The sequence below is a fragment of the Ursus arctos genome, unplaced genomic scaffold (genome assembly GCF_023065955.2).
Source record: "Ursus arctos isolate Adak ecotype North America unplaced genomic scaffold, UrsArc2.0 scaffold_16, whole genome shotgun sequence".
NCBI lineage: Eukaryota > Metazoa > Chordata > Mammalia > Carnivora > Ursidae > Ursus > Ursus arctos.
Window position 1 is genome coordinate 24,656,828 of NW_026622830.1, and position 17,293 is coordinate 24,674,120.

The 17,293-nt window shown below is 45.7% G+C and overlaps 2 protein-coding genes across 3 annotated transcripts in view; one reads left to right on the plus strand and one right to left on the minus strand.

The window, feature by feature from the left end:
• Window positions 1–17,293, plus strand: part of CDK5RAP1 (CDK5 regulatory subunit associated protein 1) — a 71,761-nt gene that overhangs the window by 42,902 nt on the left and 11,566 nt on the right. The window lies entirely within an intron of this gene.
• On the minus strand, window positions 822–17,278 carry LOC113258491 (vomeromodulin-like). Its single transcript, XM_026503293.3, has 15 exons — window positions 17,110–17,278; window positions 14,448–14,727; window positions 11,167–11,653; window positions 10,738–10,839; window positions 9,298–9,453; window positions 8,323–8,413; window positions 7,944–8,001; window positions 7,111–7,181; window positions 6,532–6,678; window positions 5,541–5,663; window positions 5,139–5,206; window positions 4,859–4,889; window positions 3,195–3,255; window positions 2,362–2,441; window positions 822–1,099 (listed from the first exon to the last, which is right to left on the minus strand). The coding sequence occupies exons 2-15, from the start codon at window positions 14,710–14,712 to the stop codon at window positions 1,076–1,078; spliced, it is 1,764 nt and encodes a 587-aa protein (XP_026359078.3). The 5' UTR covers window positions 14,713–14,727; window positions 17,110–17,278; the 3' UTR covers window positions 822–1,075.

The window sequence follows — 17,293 nt, forward strand, 5'->3', positions numbered from 1 at the left end:
GAGCACAAGCAGGGGGTACTGCAGGCAGAGGGAGAAGCAGGCAGAGGGAGAAGGCAGAGTAGGCAGAGGGAGAAGCAGGCTCCCCACTGAGCAAGGAGCCCCACTCGATCCCAGGAGCCTGGGAGAAATCAAGACCTAAGGTTTGGACAAAAGGCTGAAGGTAATGGTGTGATTTGGTCTTTATTTTATGGGGTGTTGCCCCTTGCCGTGAGGCAAGCCTAGTATCTGCTTCCCCTACCTGGTCTTTGTGTCCACAATCTGAGTTCTTTTGGTTCTAGAACAGACACTGGGCACAAGGCATAGAGTCTTTGCCTGATGTAGAAATCACAGTTGTGTTTCTCAGTATCCCTCTTGCATATTTTTCTGGGGTTCTTTGCATTTATTGGTCTCCTGACTGCTCAGCTTAGCTTTCCTCCCCCAGCCACTTGGCATGGCCTATAGTTCCTAAGCTGGGACCTAGATCATTTGCTGCCCTATTCATGGTATTGCCAGGCTCTTCCCTGATCTTTTCTGTTCAGCTTTTAGCTTTTGGACTGTGCCCCTCGCTGTTTATGGGGAAATTGGATTCTAGCCCCTGTGTGATTTTCACATTGGGCCAACGGGTAAAAGAAAGCACTTGGAATTGGAGAGGGCAGGAAAGAGATATGGGAAGAAAAGTCTTAATCATTGTCAGGATTGTCCCCTAGTACACTAGATAAATTAACCCTGGGTTGCCTCATCATTCATACTATTAATTTTTATGTCCCTAGTAAATAGTACTTTTACTAGTCATAAACATAAGACAGAATTCGTATTTGTATGAATTGAAGACAAAGGAGTCATTTTTTTTTTTGCATGAAAACAAGTTAATTATTAAAGAAGTGATTACAAAATGCCAAAAATCCCTGGATTCTTGCTTTTCTTGCACTTGTTAATTCAAGATAATGTTGGTGAGATTCCAAAGAATAGTTGGCATGTTCAGAAGACTATTCTACTTGGCTTCTTAATGATAAGGATGTCTTTGGCTCAGTATTTCTTAGAGAAGTTTTAGAATGCTTTCATTCTGGAAAATTGTCTGGCATCAGGTGTGCTGGGTTTAATTTGCTGCCTGAAGATCGTTCTATGAGGAAATAAAAGACAACTAATTATACTCTTAAATACATAAGCTGACTATATAGGCACGGGCTAAGCTAGCCAGTGCACTCCGTCCCCCTGCCCACAGCTCTTGCTTCGAGGATGGAACAATCAGGATAATGGGAGTCCCAGAGGTTACTTCTGGGTGGTTGTTGTTTGAACTATTCCAGAGAGAAATGGAGGGTGAAGCTTCTGGTAGGTAGAGACCTCCATGTGCACCCAAAATAGAGCTCACCTAGAAATAGTAGAGCCAAGAGATGGATTCTGGTGTCATCATTTGGGCCCTGAATCAGACCGCTGCTGAAGCTAGTCTCATCCCTGGGTGTGCACTACCTATAATTTTATTGTTGCATAAACCAGTTCTGGTTGGGCTATCATTTGTAGCTGGAACATAGTTGATGTTCATCTAATCCAATCCCTTGACTCAAGGCTGACTTCGGGAGGTTAAGTGATATGTCCAAGGCCACTCAGAGCCATGGAGTGTAAGCACAGGAGGCAGAAAACCAACATTGAGGTGAATGCTGATTTACTCTGCTCTATACTCTGGTAGTTGATTTGGCCACATATCGAGGGAAATTTGGGGGTTAAGTAAAACCATGAATATACAACTTCTGAGATTTGAGCCAAAATGAAAGAAGTTGTTATTTTTTCCAGTTGGATTATATACTTGATAAGCATGTTTATCAAGAATGGAACACCTAAGGGTGATGGAGATTCTAAACTTATTTGCTCTCTCATATATCTTCCCTCAACCCACCCTCATCATTTACTGTTTGTCTGGTGACAAATTTAAATAAAAATCCCATTCTTTTACCTGTTTCTTAGGAAGCAAGTTCTCTTTGAAATTTTCTCTGGGTTTAAGGTTAGATAGATGGGAAGAAGGAGGGAAATTTGAGTCAGGGTGGCAAGAATGAGAGGCTCCAGCATACAGAAGGTAACAGTGTGGATGAGTCAGGCATATGGGGTAGGAATCTTTCCAAAGAAGGGATTGAGGCATATTCAGAAAAGTAAGGGGATGGTAGACTATGTGTCTGCATATAACCAAGAGTGTCTCAGTTTTAGTGCTTGTGAATAAAGGGACAGTAGGCAGTGAATCTGCCTAGGAAAGAGTGGGGAGATTGGTTGGAGCTGGTAAGGTAGCCTGGAACAGACTGAGGCTGAAGCCCATTGGCCCCGTTCATTCCTGTGAAGGTTGAAGTATAGAGTAGGCCTTAGTGCAAAGGGGAAATATTTGTATTTCTCTCTTACCGATTTCAGTACTTCAACCTTGGCTTTGGTTAGAGGATTTGAGGTTACTCCTGGTGGCACATTCCATGCACTTGTCATTTCTGAAATAAAGAAGGAGAATTTTAAGATAGAGTTGAAGAAAACAATGACCAGGCTGGGTTGTTTTAGCCATAGTCAACCAGAGGGATCTCTGGTCAGTGTACGGCTCTAGGAGAAATTGCTCCCATGCCCATTCAGTGGACAGATTTTAGACATAGACTCTCTTAGTCGTGTGTGTGTGTGTATGGGTGAGTTTACAAGGATCAGAAATGACCCTAGAACTAACTGGAAACCTGGTGGGTATTCTATGTATAGAGAATCAATATTAAGAACCATGTAGGCATGTCTGCCTTCACTAACTTAAGAAGATTAAAAGACCCTGCTATTTTGGTGTTATTTGCGATATTTTGAACCCCTCTAGAGTTCACCACAAATATGTATAGGTGGCATTTTGTACCATCATCTCTTGATGGTTGTGAAGTTCATGATCTCAGTCTCAGGTTTCTCAAACTCCAGCATCTCTGTGACTAGGTGATCCAGGTCCATGTTTCCTCTAAGTGGTATGATGATGTTGGTCCTGAAGACCCTAGTGGGCTAGATTTCATTAGGACCTGCTGAAGAGGCATTTAGATTTAATTTTCATGTTTTGCCATCTCAAGATTCTGAAGTCCCTATCCGAAAAGAAATGATTTTCAGCCCAGATGGTGATTGAAAGATACTGTGCTCAGTGCTGTAGAACATTCTGTAATGTGGTTTCACAGGCTTGTCCCTTTCTTATGACTCTTCTACGTGTTTACATTATTAATTCCACATACCATTAAGGGCAGACAAAAATTTCTTCAGAACCACAGGCATTACATTTTGCGCCTCGTCCTCCTGGAAGAGATGGGAGAAGCGTTTTTATAAGTATATCTTGGGTGCCCCTGATATGTGGGTTTTTCCTAGTAGAAGTCTGTTACTGGATGAGGCTAGGTGGGGAGGTGGAACTTGGTCCGTCCCTCAGGCTTCTTCTGCTTTGGGGTTTTCCAAAGCCTTTCAGTAGGTTTTGAAGCCTTAGGTGGCTCCTTAAACAAACGTTTATTGGGTTCCTATTATGTTCCGGACAGTGCTGTAGGCACAGCGGTGCAGCTGCATATTCTCAAGACAGATGCTGAATTCAGTGTGGGGAAGGCCTGGTTGTTGCTGAGCCTGCCTCTTCTGCATCCCCTTCTCGGGTCTCCAAGTTCTGCTTCTCTCTGCTGGCATTCTGCTCACCTTTCCCCTCTTCAAAAGGCCTATGATTCCGTGATGCCTACCTTTGACACATCCTGTTTCCTCTACCTAGTACGCACTTTGGGTCTGTAGTAAACCACTCCTCCTTCAAGGCTAAGTTCAGGCATCATCTTCTCAGGGAACTCACTGTCTGCCTCCTAGTTGGTGCTCTCTCTACTCTGTCATCTTTGTGCTGAATTGACAACTTTCTGTGTAAATGTCTGTGTCCCCCATTAGGTGGGTAGTTACACAAGGTTAGGGACCATGCCTTCTACGATCCTTCCCCTGCACAGAGCCTGGCATGTCACGTAGCTTCCCAGCACTGAAGATGAGATGCAGGATCATTGGGCTTGTGACACTCCCAGAGTTTTTCTCTCAACTGACTCCTCTTTATCTCAGGGCTGACATATGAGATGCACACAGCCTCTGTAGTCACCCGTAGTTATAAGGTTGTTCACTTCTGGGTGCCCCATGTATGCCTCCACCCAGTGTGTGGCTACTAGACTCTTAATGATTTACCTGATTTGTGTATGATTTTAATCTGTCTCTGTCTTCCCACTTAAACTTGAGCGTCACTCTCGGAGTCAGGGATCTCATCATTATCTTATGTTGTATTCTAGGGCTGGGCACATAGTGGTGCTCACGAAACATTTGTTAAATGAAGGTGTGAATATGTATAAGATAAAATATCCAAAAGAGGGGTGTGGTTGGTGAACCTCCTGTGAATTTCCTGGAGTCTGCTCACTGGGCCCTACCCTCACTTTTCCCGTTTCCCCACTTCCAGGCTCTCATCTGGTGATCCATGTGCTCACTCCGTAGAACATGGGTTGAGAAACACCGATGGGAAGGGTTAGACCTTGGGAGGCTGGGTGTATTTTTGAGCAACTCCCGTGAGCCCATGCAACATTAGGGTCTAGATTATCTTTTCATTCTTCCAGTGGACTCTGGAACTGCCTTGTGTATCAGAATCACCCATGACACCAAAAAAGCATGGATTTAGGCCTTCCTTAGGTCACTGACTGAATGTGGAACTCCAATAATGGGGTTTGGGAACTAGTTTTAACAACTCTTCAGAGAGAGCTTAGGTTTGGAACCTCTAGTCCTATCCCACAATGCATCTGTGATCTAGTCTGTGTGACCTTTTCCTTCCAGAGTCCCTGTGTCACTGAGCATCTGGCATTAAGATAATTTCTCACATATAGATATTTTAAAAATAGAATCCACTTACAGCCTCAGGGGGTGTCACCCAGTGTTCAGAGCTGTCAGGAGACAAAGTACAAGGAAAAATTATTTTCACATAAAAAATATTAACCAATTCTAGAGTTTAGGTATTAAGTCACTTCTCAAAGCCATTTATGAAATGTCAGATACAGAGGAGTAACCAATTTTAAGGTGAGTAAAACTCCATTTTTATTTCCCTATAATTATGCATGTGATTTGAATTGGGTTCTTAATATTTGTTTCTATACTGACAAATGTCAAGAGGATTTTGTAGTTATAGACAGTACCTCTTAATCTTGATGTCTAGTATCAATTTGTCTTTTGAAATCTGGCAGTCATGGGCGATGATTAAGGTCTGCATTAATATAAAACAAACATGAGTTAAAAATAATATTTTGACCTGGCTAGTCAGCAAACGTGTCACATTGTGATATGACCAACAAGATAAGGACAACGAGGTAAGGACCAGAGTGGAGACTACCTGGTCTCAGGAGACAACCTGTTTATTTCTTCTGCCCTGGCGGCTGAGCCCACCAGCCTCCCTTGTCGTAGGGACACCCAGGCACTTGGGCGTGCAGGGATTTGGCATTAGCTCCCTTTACACTCCAGACCACTCTTCTTTCCATGTAACCTTTGTTCCTGTTAGTTCCTCCTCACAGCTCAATCCTGATTTGTTATTCAGTACTTACCGTTTTCCCAGTAGCAAAACTCTCACCATCCTTTTCCACAGTGACCCAGTAGGTGGCTTGGATTTGGTTGCCTGATTGGAAGGAGTAGGCTATTTTGGTGATGCTTGCAGCCAGGTTATTCATCTGTTTTAAAGAAGTCATCATTTACAATATGGAGAGGAAGAATGACTGCAGAATGTTGCCTTGTAAGATACCCATGCATTATTCAGTTCATTTATTCAAATACTTATTGGCCCTCTAGTATGAATCGGTCACGTAGCTGGGTGCTGGTGCATCTGATGTGACCACAACAGACAGGGTCAAATTCCAAATATTTTCCTATATGTCATTTCCTTTCTCAGAAGGACAGTAGGGCATTTAATACATAAAATTTTGCTTTTCTATTACCCCTCATCCAATTTAAACCCATTTCTTTTTTTGCTCTTGTGGCAGAGTGCTCTGCACTTGATCGCTTGGGGATGCTGTTAAGGAAACATTGTACATTGCTGAAACTGAGGTCGGCCCCTAGAAAGTACTCCGTGATTATTATATCCTTGTTATTACTGCCTCTCTTCCTTTTCTCACGGCCAGAAGCAAACGAATACCTCACATGTGGATAAACCCACTCCCCTGTTCATACTGTAGCTGTGGGTAAATGACTTCTCTTGCTTTGATTCTCTGTAAAATGGGGATAAGAATCCCTACCTCCTAGTACTATTGTGAGAATGCAAGGACATTCATTATGTAAGAAAGACACCTGGCTTTGTCCTTGGCATAAAGAAGGTGCTCAGAAAACCTTTGTTCTCCTCTGCCCCTGCTCTCTGCTGTCCCTCAATGTCGACAAAGATCCATTTACATGATCATAAAGGGAAAATCTGCACCACAGCACTTCCTCATATTTATCTCTGGAAGAATGTTCTGGAACCCACTGCATTTTCACCTTCTCTCAGGTGACAGACTAGGCTTAAGCAAAGAGGAATATGGTACCAGGGGCTATGTAGATGATGCTTACCTTGACAGAGCTCTGCTTGGCACTTTGAGTGACGATTACTCTCAGTAACTGATGGGACAGAGTTAGGGAAATGTTGGCATTTTTAGGATCTGGTGGCAGGGGACTTCCGGGCACAGGGACTATAGCGTTGTTAAAGACGGCTTTACCCTAGAGAGAGCAAAGCAGAAAAATCCCTGTCGTCAGGTGAGACTAACATCAATTCCTGTGTCTTTGGAGGCCCGGCTGAGATTTCGAGGAGTGAAGCGGCCCCCTGTGAGCATTGCAGTGGAGGAGAATGATGACAGCAGTAGACCCACCCAGCCTCCGTGTTGGGGGTCTGTGGGAAGTTTTGGTGTTTGTGGAGACTGGAGAGTAGGAATCTCTTGTAAAGAAGGAAACACTGCTCCTCTCTAGTGGATTAGCTCTGATGTAGTCCAACTTAGGGCTACCATACTGCTGATTGTCTAAGAGAAGCCACAGATCCTCACTTTTCAGGTGAATTCCCCCATTTAAGTGTTCTTTAAGTAGCATATATTTTGTGAGTTCAGGGATGTCTCCAGCCCTCCTACGGAATCTATTGTAAGCATAAAGAACACTTACACAGTAGAAGATTGAAAGACCTTGTGTAGAAATCCTGGAACTTTTAACGTCATACTTGAACAAGCCAGTAGCTGCAGGTGAGAGGAGAGAGAGCATATAGACACCCCTGCAACCCCTGGGCTCTTGTTGGCTTTGCCCTCCAGATGGGGGACTAGTGTGGACACCTCTGTCTTTCTCGCTCCCAGGCAGAACGTTGGTGCCCTAGTGGCTCTTCCATTTCTTTTTTTAAATTTTTTTTTATTTTTTTATTTTTTTGGCTTTTCCATTTCTGGGAGGAGGCTTCAGGGAGGAAGACAACACAAGGGCTTGGCCCTATTCTTGTTGTGCCAAAACCTCAAGTGAGAGGAAAAGCCTTGTTGCCCAGGCCCCAGTTTCATCTACTCTGGGACTTGGGAAATGTTACCAGTTCCCTGTTTTGACTGTCTTGGCAGCCGCTGTCCCACTATGTCCTATCATTCCTGTCTCCTGGATATATTTGGGGACATTGGAAGGAATTTTTGCTTCTCAGCTTCCCTGGCATGAGGACTAAGAATGCTCCTTGCTCCCAACTCCACACACATATGCACTTTGCAAACCATTTGGATGGTGGGGTTACCACAGAGACTTCTAAGGAGCTCTTTTCCCTGCTCTGTCCTGGAGAATGAGTCACAGTGATTCAGAGAAGCTGGTAAGTCGCCACATTTTCTGCCGTGAGGGTGCTGAGGTTTGAATGGTTGGAGGTACATGGTATTGTAGCTCACAGCCCCATACTCTCCTGTCTGTCATCTGGTGGCATCCCAGAGGAGCCCTCCATTGACCTGTGAGCCCCAGGGAGGTCTGGTGTTTGTACTCACAGTTCTTGCATTCGTTGAAATCACTGAGATCAATGTCACACGATTCCGGTTCTTGAAACTGTGAAATCACCACCAGTTAGCTTTGATAGTGCAGCAGGCCTGTCCTCCTCTGCCGCCCAGCTCCTCTTTCCCTTCTTCCTGTCCTCCCTCCTTCTCCCTGTCCTATTTCTTGGATTTCTCTTTGGGAGAACTCATCCTCTCACCCTCCCAGCCTGAGGCATTATCCTGTCCTGCTGGGGTCTTTTGGGCCAGAAGGGCTGATGTCTCCTTCTTGAGTCTCTTCCAGCCTCAGCCCACATCTGAGGAAAGGACTCCTTCCTGTCTTTCCCCCAGTGACCTAGCCCTCTGAGGTGGTGCTCTCCTCTTTCCCAGGACTTACATTTTCTTCCATAGCTACTGTCAACACTTGAGAAATGATGTTGTCCAAAGGCAGAGGCACAGAGATAGGCACTGGCAAAGTATCTGTGAGCCTGGGAAAGACATGTGGAGAACTGTGTGATTCTTGCATTTCTGGATCTTTCCCAGACATTGGAAAAACCCCATCTATTGATGAAACAGCTGCATGATGTCCTGGTTCTTAATTTGTGCAAGCACCTGAGCCCTTTTGTCTACAGTTTCAGTCATTAAGGAAGATGCAAGGATACCTGGGAAAACTGTCAATGCCTGACATCTGACCCAGCGATCCCATGCAGAGATTTATCCTTCGGATACTCGTTCACGTTAGTGAACAGATTTGTCTGGGACCTTAGTAGTTGGAGTTGGATACAAAAGTTAATAATTGAAAAATGCAACTCTTCCTTGATAAGGGATTGTTAAATTGTAGTGTATCTTCATTAATGCAATGCTAGGCCATAAACAATGAAGAAGCTATTTATATATGGATGCAAAAGATTCCAAGCTATTTATTTTAAGTGAAACAGAGTCCAGAAAGGTGTATATAATATCTGCCCCTTTTGGTGTGTGGATACGTAACACAACTGTACACATGCAAATAATATCTCTGAAAGCCAACGGAAGAGACTAGATCCATTGGTTGCCTCCGGGGAGGATAATTAGCCAGTTGGCATCCATGCGTGGGCGAAGACTTTTCACATGGCTTCTTGTATCTTTTGAATTTTGAGCTAAGTGAATGTATTGCTTATGCAAAAAGAACAAAATACAAAGAGTATGCCTAGCATATACGGGCAGAGTGAGAGAAGACTGTTTTCAAACAAGGGGCTCTTCCCAAACACAGACCCCTCACTGAGCCTCCATTTACTGATCATTTAAGCCATTGGATTGGCCAAACCCATCTCTAAGTGGGGACATTCTGGCACACATTGATCTAGAAAATGAGAAAAATGGTCTCACGTACATGTCCGCTATCTGAAGGGTCACTTTCTTGGCCTTGATGTCCTTTTCCTGGACTTGGAGGTTGACACACTGGGTGTTGTTCGTGGAAATGCCAATTTTCACGGTTACATCCCCGTGTACTTGATATCCCAGTATGCTGACTACAGGTCCTGCTAGGCTGTGGAGAGCAAGATGCAGGTGAAACCAGACCTGGCTCTAAGATGTCCCTCAGGCCAAGCAATAGGCATTTTGGGAATCAGCCTCATGAATTTATCTAGATTAATTGAGAGAGGGAAAGTTTGGTGCTTTCCAGTGAGCATGCCTCAAGGTTGGCCTTCCTCCTCTACACAGCATTCGGAGCCTGGCTTGTGGGAGGCATTCAGTAAACATTGATAAAATCACTCTCCTCACCAGCCTTCAAGAAGTCTTTTGTTGGTGGCACGAGGTGACAAAATGCCCATTATAGGTTACACTTTTGTGCCCAGTATCCCCAGCTGTCTGTTGCGTGGGTGACAGCATAAGAAAAACCCACCATTTACCAGAGCCAGGTCTCATTAAAGCTGGTGTTCTGGAGAAGACAGATGTTCTTCCTGATACCGCTAACTGTAGTGGTCACAAATATGGGTTCTGGAGACTCAATGCCTAGGTTCAAACTCTGTCAGCTGTGTGACTTTGAGCAAGGTTTGTAACTGGTTTTGGTCGTCTAAACTGGTTTCCTAGTCTAGAAACAGGACTGCTTTTCTGATGAGGTTGTCTAAGGGGTTCAGTGAGTTCAGAGTGCCTCAGTTACGTGCCTGGCTGGAGCTTGCTCAGTGAGAGGTTTCAGTGCTGTGTGTGTTAGTCCAAGAAGTCTTCTCCCCAGTGCGGATTGCCTTTCCCTCTCATGTCTTCCCCTGAGCCTTGGGCCTACACTGTTAACCTGTTCCTCTCCACATGTGGATGCTCGCTGAGGACAGGGACTGCCATTAGTCCTCCTTCTGTGCCCAGAACAACATCTGGCATAGAGCTGTGTATTAATTACCCATTGGGTGGCTGAATCACCTCCATCCCCCCTTACTGCCTTAGACAGTGTCGTTTGTAGAGTAGGCCGATTCTCCTTGGAGTGTCCAGATTATTTGGAGTCATGATACCAGTGTACATGTCATTCTCTGAGGTTTCTCTCTTCATTGCCCATGTATAAAATTGTGCAGATTTCACATGGAAATCTGGATTTCTGGCTGTGCTTCATGAAAATCTGGATTTCTGGCTGTGCTTACACTCTTTGAGGATAGGGCTCCATGGGGTCATTCTCCTGCATTAGTCCTTTGGGGCAGAGGCGAGAGACAGCTGTGCCTGGTGTCCAATTTATGCCATCCTCAATCATCCTACCTTATTCTGTATTGTCTCTGCCTGACCCTTGGACCCTGAATCTTAAGTCTTTAGTCTATGCTGTCCCAATTGACTGATTTGGAAACAGACTCACCCTTTTCCACCTATGAAGGCAGTAGTTGTGGCTTGGACGAGGATCCCATCACCTGTCATGGTTGATGTCATGCTTTCCACAGTCACTTTTTGAACATTTAATCTGCAAAGTGACAGCATCATGGGTCAGTCCTGGCTCCAGAAATCAGCCTGGGCAGCAGGAGAAATAACCCTCGAAGCAGCCAGTTAATAACTTACCAACCCATCCATCCCTGGGACTCCCTAGCCCCCTGCCCCACCCTGCTCCTTAAGCTCAAGAGATCTTGAACATATTTCCCTCTGAAAGGGCACTCTTTCAGCACAGAACTAGAATATTGCTTCATGAAGATGTGGTTGTCCCTTTCCATGAGGTTGTTGGAGGTTGAACTTCAGTGTCCCTAAACAGCAGCTTTCTTCCTATGCCAGACCTTAGGATCAAGGAGTCACTTACCCCAACAAGAGATCTTCTAGGTTAATACTTCCCAACAGGCCTGTGACTGCATCTCCAATGCCTGCTGGAAGTGCATTGTTCAGCATGCCCTGGGTGGATTCTGTGAGCTTTCCGGCTTGGTCACCCACATCATTCAGGGGCAGGGGGAGATTTGCAAGACCAAGGGAGTCGACGAGGCCTTTTGTAGGATTCTTCTCTGCACCGGTGGGTAGTAGGCTGCCCAGATTCTCTTGGATATTGAGGGCATCAGTGACTTTTGAGAGTGATGGCAGTGGAAGCTGTGGGGATTGGCCACCACTTCCTTTGCCCAGGATACCACCAAGAGCATCACCTCCAGGTAGTATGTTGAGGGATGAAGTGATATCTAACACAGACAGTAGGTTGGAGTTAGACACCATGGATAACACTTTTCCAATTGTACCAGACAGAAGTACCTTCTCACACATCAGCTTCTTCTTGATCTTTGGGGGCAGGGTGGCATTCATATCTGAAACGGGTCAAGAGACATGATCCTGCTGTTGCTTGTCCAGCTGGTTCAGCCAGAGGAATCTTCCCAGCTGGAAAACCAGCACCTATGAATTGTGAGACCCGTAGGTCCTGTATGTCATGCCTTCTGGATATATCCATCCCTCCCACTGCCCACAACAGAATAGCTTGGTGATGCAGAGATAACCTGTCTTCTGTCAAGGGCTAACATTTTTTAGCACCTACCTGAGGCCAAATTGGTGTCGAGTGTGTTACTCTAAAGCAGTTTGGGCATGGAACAAAAGGACTTAGTTTAGCTTTTGAGCCCAGTAGCCCTGAATTTATAAGGTCTAGACTCTGTTCCTTGAAGTCTGAGTGGCCCCAGGCAGGGTCTTCTCTTTCCTGAGCCCCAGTCTCTACACCTGTGCAGGAATGCAGGATAGAACCTGCAGCATGGGTTGTTGGGTACAGGACTAATGAGTTAAGCCAATTTTAACTGCAGAGTAGGGTTGAGGCGGCTAGTGAAGAGGTGGTATTGCTGACAGATCTGGACTCTTCTGTTCTCCATCTGTGTGATTTTGTGCAAGTCTCTTCTCCAGGCCTCATTTTCCCCTTGTGGGTCATTGGGAGGTCTTGCCACCTTTGACAAGCTGCCCATACTAAGAGAACACCCGTATCAGTGCTGATCCTCCTGCAGCATTGTTATCATTAGGGTGGAGGCCGTGCTCGCCATGTCTTTGCCTCCACACTGGAGATAAGCAGGACAGGGAGAAGTGCAATCCCAGAAGATGGTGGGGAAGGAGAGAGGGTCAAGAGCCACCCTGGAGAGCCATGAAGTCACAGGGGTCCTATCCTATCATACTGGTCTCAGTGGCCTGAGGAAGGAACTCAGAAGGGGAGCTGTTACATCTGGGTGGTGGTCAACCATGCCTAGCTCAGTAAAGAAGTTAACTGGACCAAAGGACAACGGAGTAGCAGGAGGAAGAAGTTCTCTGGTACCAGCCCTGTTGAGCTGATGGGCTTTGGCTTTTGGAGTCTTGCTGCTGCTTGCCATGCGTGGGGCTCTATACTGTGGGGAGCCCCTGCCTGTGTAGGGTGATGTGGATGCACCCGCATCATAGCTTTATGCCTAGAGAATTTCACGTGAACACCAAAGACCCATACAGGGGTGTTCAGGTCAGCGTTGTCTGGAGTAGCACAGACTTGCACAGAACAGAAATTGAATAGATGCATATTGTGGAGGATTCATCTAGTGGAATACCATGGTGAAAATGAAGGGAAAGTCTTCCTCATTAAACATGGATGAATTACCCCAGAAACAAGATTGAGAGACAGTGCAAGCAGGTTACCTTTTGGGAAACTTTACAACAGGTAGTGCAGTTTTTTATATTGAGAAGAAATAGCCACACATCACAGCATATAGAGAAATGGCAAGGGAAAAATCATCAGGCCGGAGGTCTCCTCCAGGGATGGGAGAAGAAGGGGAGGGAGGGAGGCAGCCCTACCTGGGGCCTTCAGCTCTATGGCTGAGTTTTATTCCTTAATCTCAGTTGTGTGTAGAAGAATATTTGCTGTATGTATCTTTTAAGGTTTTGTATGTCTGACCATGAAATTAACAACCACCATCACCAAATCACTGTTTGTTGGGTATACGACTGTTATTTTTTAATTTTTTTTAAAGATGTATTTATTTATTTGAGAGAGAGAGAGAGCATAAGCAGGGGGAGGGGCGGAGGGAGAGGGAATCTGAAGCAGACTCCGCACTGAGCAAGGAGCTTAGTCGGGGCTCAGTCTCACGACCCCAAGATCATGACCTGAGCTGAAATTAAGAGTTGGATGCTTAACCGACTGAGGCACCCAGGCGCCCCCACAACTGTATTTTTTACCACTATCTGAACTTTTCTGTATATTTCAAGGATTTTTGTCATAAGGCAGGATGAGTGTAGGTAGAGCGGAGGAAATGTTCCCGAAGAGGCAAAGCAGTGGATGTGTGAGCTTTGGGCCTGTGCACTGGGATCATTAGGCAGGCACTGATTCCCCTCTGTCACCCTGTCCTGTAATCCTGGAAGGCTGGCTGTAGGAGCCTGGCTGCAAAAGGCCATCACAGGTTGCTTTGTGGGCTTTCCTACTAGCCTTCATTTGCCGATGAGTCCTACTTCTTTCTTGGTCTCCAAAAAGAGTCACTTCTTTGCCAAGCCTTGGAATTCCTGAGCTCCTCTGCTCTCTGGCCCTGGGAGATTGCTGGAGGACAAAATTCCACATCTTTGAGGAGGAGGCTGAGACTCAGGAAGGGCATGAGAAGGGAGCTTGGAGAGAGCAAATCTGGTCAGGGGGTTTGGCAGTGGACCTGGATTTCCCATTTCCTGCTTCCCTGTTACCCGGGTCGATGCTCTAAGCACCTGTGGGTGTTTGGGATGAGCTATCGAGCCTAGCATTGAGCAGCTGTGAGAGCTCCCAGCAGTGTCCAGGTGATAAGGGTCACATAAAACGCAGGTAACCAGACATTTTGCTGGATCCAAGAGTTCCCTTCTCCAGGGTTGCTTCGACCAGTCCTTCCCCATGTGTGGACTACAGATAAGCAGCTTCAACATCAACTTGGAGCTTATTAGAAAACCAGGTTTCAGGCCCACTGCAGAACCGCTGTACCACAGTGTCTGGGGGTGGAGCCCAGGCAGCTGTTTTGTTAGCAAGCTCCTAAGGCGATTCTGGTGTATTCTCCTTATTGAAGGTGTAATTAGCGTTTGGGCTTAGAAAGGAGAAGTGTGTGTGAGGGGGTGGAGAATCAAAGGTGTGCAGGTGAAACAATTTTTACTTACATTCTTCGAGGTTGCTGTTAGACATTGAGTACTTGGCCACGGGTAGACACCTGCCTCCTGGGGTCCTAGCTTGACGTTTTCTAGATGGAGAGCCTTTTCGGGGACCACTGAGCAGTCTTCCAGGTAGATCAAGAGGGGCATTTTTGAGAGCCGCATTGGCTGCTTCATTGACAGGAAGAGTTCCCAGCAGTGAAGATGGATTCAGCAGGTCAAGTGCTCCTGCCTGGACGGTCAGCGTGATGACCAGGGCCCAGAGGGTCAGCATCTTGGCAACTGATACCTGAAAAAGTGAGCTTTGTCAGACACCACATTCCAGTGGACCGTAGGGGTGCCAGTACGTTCTTACTGGATATATACATACAGGGGTCCTAACTCTTGTGGAGAGGTGCCACTCACATTATTGATATTTTATCTGTATATTGTATTCCCCAGAAAATGCTCCATCACATGGCAAAGTCTTATTTTTTCTACTTTTCCAACTTTGCATAAAGATGTCTACAGGCTGGTGGCAACCTTTGAGTACAGGCCAAGCCCTGCCGATAGCCTTACCTCTAGGGTCCACATCCTCCTGCCAGTCTTCCTTTCTCAAATATCCTTGGAGCCTTCTGAGTTATCAGCTGGGGAATTCAAGAATTTTGAATGATCCAGCCACAAAAGGTGTTGCTCCAATGGTGCTCAAAGTCTCTCCCAGCTTCTGGTCAACTAGGTATAGCACTGTCCTTATTGGTATGAGATTTCTATGTGTCAGCCCCTTTGTGGAGAGTAAATGGACATCAGTTGCTCTAAACCCTCTACACAACCCTGCGAAGGAGCGTATATCCACATTTTACTGATGGTGAAACTTGTGGTACAGAGCAGGCAATATTCTCACCTGTGCCCACTGGCCAGCCTCCAGCCGGTAGTTTTGCTCAATCAGGAGTAAATCACTCTATCAATCAGTTGCAGGGTTGGCACCCTCCACCCCTTTGGTCATTGGGCTGTCCTGGTCATCTCAGTGTGCAGAGACTAGAGCTATCTTTGTCAGTATGACCATGTCAGGCCTTCTCTTGTCTTTTTAAAGCCTGTTCCCATGATCGTGGAGAGCAGAGGCATGGTCCGATGGCGGCATTGGCCTACCCTCACTACTGTGTTGGTGGCTGGCACAAAGGAGGCTCCTCTGGGTGTGGATTGATGATTGAATTAACCCATTTACCCACTTTCTGTAGCTTCTTCTGTTGCAAGGCAGTGGGTGGTCCTATTGACTGCAGAGTGTGTGGCTTCTTTTTGTTTTGGCCAGGGTTGAGCAGCTGTAGCTGTTGTGAAAGTGTAAACTTGTAAGTCTTGACTTTGCCTCTCTTTGTTGGGATGTGTCCATATATATCTACTCGTGGAGTACTGGTCAGTGTAGGTACTGGTCAGTGTGCTAAGTACTTGATCCTCAACATCTTATATAGTCCTCACAGAAATCCAGGAACTAGATAGTACCCCATTTCCAGCAGAGGAGACTTAGCCTCAGCAAGAAGACAGAGAGCTGGGTTCACACAGGCAGAAAACCTGTTTGACTCCGAGCTCAGGTGTGTGACTCAAGGGTAGCTTCCCTTCTCTGGCCGTCAGATTCCTCCCTTACACGGATTCTCTCAAGTCTCTCTCTCATGTTTAAGGTAATAGGGAGGTTTGTGTCTTAGGGTATTTGCCCTCAGTGAAGCCAGTAGATGCTGGAGTTCCTCTCTGTTTGCATTTTTTTACCTTGTCAAGTTTTATAAAGTTGGGCTTATCAGGGTGCCTGGGTGGCTCAGTCGGTTAAGTGTTGGCCTTTGGCTCAGGTCATGATCCCAGGGTCCTCAGTGGGGAGCCTGCTTCTCCCTCTCCCTCTACCCCTCCCCACTGCTGGTGCGCATGCTCTCTCTCTCTAATAAATAAATAATAAAATCTTAAAAAAAAAAAAAAAAAAACCCAGGCTCATAGGCCTGTGCTCATGCCACACATAGGCATTGCCCAAATCAAGCTGCCTGCCATTTACCAAGACCGAGAGGAACTGCTATTGCCAAAATGTTGGGAAAGACAAAATGGGAAGTCAGTGACATCTTTCACATTGAATAAGATTGACTTTAGGAAAACACTCATCACATTTTCATTATTTTTCTCATTTTACCTTCATCTGTGAGAGATTGGAATTTGGTGTCTAAGGCAACACGTAGGTGTCCTACGAGGGAGAAATAATAAAATTCTCTGTGACTGAATTTGTGGCACTATTTTTAAGGCATCGTCTTGGATGGAATCATTCAAGAATCTCAAGAATCATTCAAGAATCAAAAGATCCCTCATTTTTTTAAAAAAATATTTTAATTAATTAATGTTTTTAAAAGTTTATTTAAGTAATCTCTGCACCCATTGTGGGGCTCGAACTCATGACCCCGAGATCAAGAGTCGCATGCTCTACCGCCTGAGCCAGCCAGGCACCCCAAAAGATCCCCCACTTTTAAAAGCAGTTGCATACCAGGCAATTGTTAACACCTAGCATGCTAGGTAGAGTGCTGCGCATTTCCGTAGGCAAGGGGCACTGCTAAAGAGATGATAAGCGCAAAACCCTAGGTATCGATCTTCCGGTGAGCTGTCCTATGCTTGTTCCTGCCTCAGAGTTTTGACCTTTACTTTCTCGAGTTTTGATTTAGCAAGTTCTTACCTTGCCCAGTGTTGATAGGTCTCTGTTGATAGGCGGACGTTTTTGGAAGCTGCCTCTCCTCCTGCTCTTGCCTGTGAACTGTCAGAAGCAAAGCTGCATCTCATTTTATAGCCCAGTGTCTCTCACTGAAGTTGTCAGACATGAAGGGGCATGGTCCAAATGTGCTGATAAGGGCGGCATGATA

What these genes read in the sequence shown, in the direction of transcription:
- LOC113258491 (XM_026503293.3), bottom strand. Translation starts at nt 14,712, where the DNA reads ATGCTGACCCTCTGGGCCCTGGTCATCACGCTGACCGTCCAGGCAGGA. An exon ending in ACCCTTCAGATAGCGGACAT is followed by an intron (nt 8,414 to 9,297) that starts GTACGTGAGACC and finishes TGTCTTTCCCAG; the next exon opens with GCTCACAGATACTTTGCCAG. An exon ending in GTCTTTCAATCTTCTACTGT is followed by an intron (nt 6,679 to 7,110) that starts GTAAGTGTTCTT and finishes TGCTCTCTCTAG; the next exon opens with GGTAAAGCCGTCTTTAACAA.